The 4980-nt window shown below is 43.7% G+C and overlaps 1 protein-coding gene across 1 annotated transcript; it reads right to left on the bottom strand.

The window, feature by feature from the left end:
- Window positions 1-3024: 3024 nt before the first annotated feature.
- On the bottom strand, window positions 3025-4464 carry LOC139189466 (uncharacterized). The gene has a single exon (XM_070808423.1). It carries the CDS (start codon window positions 4462-4464, stop codon window positions 3025-3027), a length of 1440 nt encoding a protein of 479 aa, XP_070664524.1.
- Between the last annotated feature and the right edge of the window lie 516 nt (window positions 4465-4980).

The raw sequence follows: 4980 nt of genomic DNA, 5'->3' as shown, positions 1-4980 counted from the left end.
TATGGGGCCTTAGGTATAGGCCTTGAGGCTCACAATCAAGGTTAACATTTAGGTGCTCAGGCGTGCCACTGCCATTTTTAGCATGGCAGATGTAAAATGGTTGTCGTTCTTTCATTGTATATATGTATGTATCCAAGAAACCGTGTTAGTTATAATAGGTGCCTTTGGGGCCTTAACTGTAGGCCTTGAGGCTTCCCATAAATAACTAAACCAGTGCTCGAACGCATCATATTTATTCTCGTGATTGTAGGAGTTTTCTAACTATTATATTTCTGATTACCCGAATCCAAGGAATAGAACGAACCCAAATGGGTGCCTTTGTGGGGCCTTAGGTGTAGGCCTTGAGGCTTCCCATCAGAGTCCATTCTTTACTTAGACTCTTGAGATCGCTGAATGGGATGAATCCAAATGGATGCCTTTGTGAGGCCTTAGGTGTAGGCCTTGAGGCTTCCCATTAGAGTCCATCCCATGCTTAAGTGTTCTATGATAATCATGATATAATAGAAAGAAAACTAGAAGGTAGGTCGATTACTTACGCCCCAAGTAACTTCGGACTTCTCGTTTATCAAGGATTGTCTTGGATGGGTTAAGTCCACATAAAGTTCTTTTTTATGCCTTGAGGCCAAGGACTTTTAAACTAATCAGATTCATATGCCTGCGGGCTTAGGACTTGGATCTGATTTAAGCATTAAAGATATATTTAAATCGGATCCAAGTATTGAGAAAGCTTTGTCATTGGATTTTGCTAGAAACAACTTGCATATAACTAAAAATATACAACATATTGCTAGACTCTAAAGAAAGAGAAGACAAAGACAGAGCAAAGCAGGTTGGGCAAGATTAAACCTTATCAATTAAGGCTGATCGTCTTGCAGGTCCCTATCTTTGTGGTTCTGTCAAAGGTCTGAAAGCTTAGAGGTGGAGAGGGGAAAGGTGAATACAAAAGGGTGAATCGATACTACAACAAGTTAGAACAAGGTAGCAGAGCTATTACAAAGTTTAGGAGAAAAGATTATCCCGAGGGGGATGAAGGCTTGGGCTGACTACAGCTTCGTTTTGAAAGGCAAATCTGGCTTTTTGAGCAGAGTTTGTGCTTTTGTTTGTTTGTTTGAGTGTCCTTAATCCTGTCTTCTCTTCCTCCTTTTATAGACAACTCGGTTTGGCTCCTGTAGCGATAGCTTTGCCCGAATGCGGTTTAAGGGTGATGACTCATTAGCTTTATTACATGTAATGCCACCAAAAAGTACTTGATGGGCTGTGCAGTCTGATCAGTCTACACCACTTCGTCCTTGGGTAGGTAAGCAAGTGGCCCTTTTCTTGCTCCCTAGGTTTCATCCGGACCTTCTGTTGGGCCGACTCCACCTTTGGGCCTAAAGTTCAGTTTTAACCCAAACAGTGCCCCCTTCAATTAATGTGAAGGTTGGAATCCCAAGCGTCGACATTGATTGAATACCTGCATGCATGCATATCCGTCTTTGGGAATTGGTGCTTCCGGTGCCCCTTGCTCTTCTCACGACCCTTGAACTGCCCCTTGAGCCCTATAAAATTTAGCTCGGGACTTCTTCAATCAAACTACCAACTTCCCTTTGGCTCTGGCCTTCAACTTCCATCCCTTTTGAGCGTTCTTGTTTCCTCTTAGCAACTGAGAAATGGGTTCCTTAGGTTTTGAGTGGAGTTTCCTAAAACTCCCATTTCGTGAGAAAATGAGGTTTCACCTGATGATTGCTATCTCCAACACCCTTGGTCGACCGCCCCTCTATCTCCAACACCCCTGGTCAGGTGGCTTCCTCCTGGTGGTTTGCCTTCCCGCAAGTTGCGGTGATAAGTTGGGCTTCACCATCACATATGGTGACAGCCTCGTCAGAGGATCCTCTACCAGGCCCATGTTGGCCGCACAACCCGATCACCCGATTGGGTTCCATCCATGAAGACGTCGGGCAATCAGCTGAGGACACCACCATACTCAGAGAGAATCAAATGTAATACATAGGATTGGAACTCTGTAAATTCCATCAATTTGTCGACATGAAACAAATACTATTTTAGCAATTTCTGTCTTTCTGCCTTCTTTGAATGTTTGATGAACACAAAACACTGCATATGAGATTCCCGAAGCTCGCTTCACTCTGCCCCCTCTTCAATGTAACAATCCCTAACATCCCATAATGTAGGACAATATTTCTTTAAGAATCTAACATTAATGGGATGTTTCTGCCCATTTCCTTCGAGGTCCGCTAGGTAGTATCCTCTTTTATTCAAGACTCGATTAATAATGAAATGACCTTCCCATGTCGAGCTCCACTTTCCAAAACCCCGAAGCTGAGCTCCCAGTGGGAGGACTGTTTTCCATACTAAATCTCCCTCTTTGAAAGACTTTACCTTCACCTTCTTGTTATAAGCTCGGGCAACAGCTCTCTTTCCTTCTTGAATCTGGTTCAAGGCTTCAATTCGGGCTGCATCCAGGTCTTCAATACCTTGACACATGGCTTCGATATATTCTGCACTATGTAACCCAAATTGGTTTTGAATTCTTACGGAACTAACGTTGATCTCCATGGGGAGCACTGCATCTTGCCCGAACGTCAAGGCATAAGGAGTCGTGCCTGTCCCCGCTCTTTTGGAAGTCCTGTATGCCCACAATGTGTTCCCCAACATCTCATGCCACTTTTCTGGACTATCTATCACCATTCTTTTAATAATGTTGACCAAGATCTTGTTGCTAGCTTCGGCCTGCCCATTTGACTGAGGGTAGTACGGACTGGATTGGATCATCTTTATCTTGTACTTGTTTGCAAACTCGTCGACTTCTTTTGAAATAAAAGATGGCCCACGGTCTGTCACTATAGTCTAGGGCACCCCATATCTGTGTAGGATCTTGGTCTCGATAAAATTCTTGACTACGGTGGAAGTTATGGATTTTACTGCTGATGCTTCCACCCACTTGGTGAAGTAATCCGTTGCTACAATTATAAAAGTATGCCCTTTACTGGAAGCTGGATAAATTTGCCCGATGAAGTCCATCGCCTATCCTCGGAACGGCCAAGGCTTGACCACGGGATTTAAAGGTACTGAAGGCACGTGTTGGAGAGGTTCATGCCTCTGACATTCTTCACAACCGCGGGCATAAGACTTGCAGTCTTTTTCCATTTCGGGCCAAAAATAACCGTACCTTCTGAGTAGCCATCTCATCTTTGTCCCTGCTTGATGTGCTCCACATATTCCCTCATGTACTTCGGCCATCACTCTCATGGATTCTTCCTGACCTAAGCATTTTAGCAGTAATCCATCTGGGATTTTTCTTAGCAGGTTCTTCGCCCATAAGACATATTTGGTTGCCTGCTGCCTATTATTCTTACTTGTAGGTGAAGAGGGATCCTTTAAATGATGAATGATGGGTGCCCTCCAATCTTCCATCTTGGCTTCTAGAACCATTGCATCCAAACTAAATCCCCGATCTAAGATGGAAGGAAGGTTTCTTGTTTGAATCTTGACATCTATTCCATACTTTCTCTCCTGTATTGGCACTCCTGAGGCTAGTTGCGCCATTTCATTGGCTACCAAGTTAGATCCCCTAGGAATATGATTGACCGATATCTCAGATTCCCAGAAACTTAACAATTGTGTTGCTGCCATATAGTACCCCGCCATAGTGTACCCCGCCATAGTGATATGTCTGCACTTGAACTCGCCATTTAGCTGGTTTATTACCAATTCTGAATCACCAAAGACTTCTACTTCTGCTGCCCCCAAATCCAACAGGATTTCTAGACCAATAATCAATGCCTCATACTCTGCCCGATTATTAGTATTCTCCTGGTAATGGAGCAGGAATGAGTAATAATGATAAACCCCCTGAGGATTTATAATCACAATCCCAGCCCCTGCAGCCTTCTGAGTGTGGGATCCATCGAAATACAGCTTGCAAGGAGTAATCCAGATGCCTGTTACTCTTCTTATCTCTTGCTGGATCCAATCTTCTTTGCCCGAAACATCACTTCTTGGTGGTATCCAAACGCTAGTAACCTCCAAACTTCCTGGGATATTGATTACCTCACTTTGAGGTTCCTGATGCTCGGTCAAGAAATCAGCAATTGCCTGGCCTTTGATTGCCCGTTGAGGTACATACTGAAAGCTGAATTCTGACAGTGCTAGAATCCACTTCCCAATCCTTCCTGCTAGCATAGGCTTTGACAACATGTACTTTATCACATCTGTTTTGGCAATGATGTGTACGTGACAAGGTAACATATAATGTCTTAGTTTGTTAGCAGTAAAATATAGAGCCAAACACAATCTCTCCACCGGAGAATATCTTGTTTCTACCTCGGTCAAAATTCTGCTGAGGTAGTATACGGCCTGCTCCTTTCCACCTTCATTATTTTGAGCTAGCAAACTCCCAATTGATTTTTCTGAAGCAGAAATATACAGCTTCAAGGGCTTTCCCCTTTGAGGTGGTACCAGCATTGGTGGAGAAGTTAGGTAGGCCTTGATGCTGTCAAATGCCTGTTGGTGGGTCAGCCCCTACTCGAAATTCTCTTTATCTTTCAATCTTAGTAAAGGAGTCAGCGGCTGGATTTTGCCCGCTAAATTGGCAATGAATCTCCTCAAGAAGTTGATCTTGCCTAGTAGCCTTTGAAGCTGCACTTTGTTGGTAGGTGGAGGTGACTCCAATATTGCCCGAGATTTGTTCTTGTCCACTTCCACACCTCTCTGATGAACCAAGAATCCTAAGAAGTTGCCCGCTCTTACTCCAAATGCGCACTTCTTTGGATTCATCTTCAATTTGTGGATCCGCATCCTTATCAATGCTTGCCTGAGATCTACTAGATGTTGTTCTTCTGTTTTAGATTTCACCACGATGTCGTCGATATATACCTCCATGCTCTGGCCAATTAGATCATGAAAAATGGCATTCATTGCCCTTTGATATGTTGCGCCAGCATTCTTGAGCCTGAATGGCATGACTAGATACTCATATAC

This window comes from Malus domestica, chromosome 11, assembly GCF_042453785.1.
Source record: "Malus domestica chromosome 11, GDT2T_hap1".
Lineage (NCBI taxonomy): Eukaryota > Viridiplantae > Streptophyta > Magnoliopsida > Rosales > Rosaceae > Malus > Malus domestica.
This window is presented reverse-complemented; position numbering and strand designations above follow the sequence as displayed.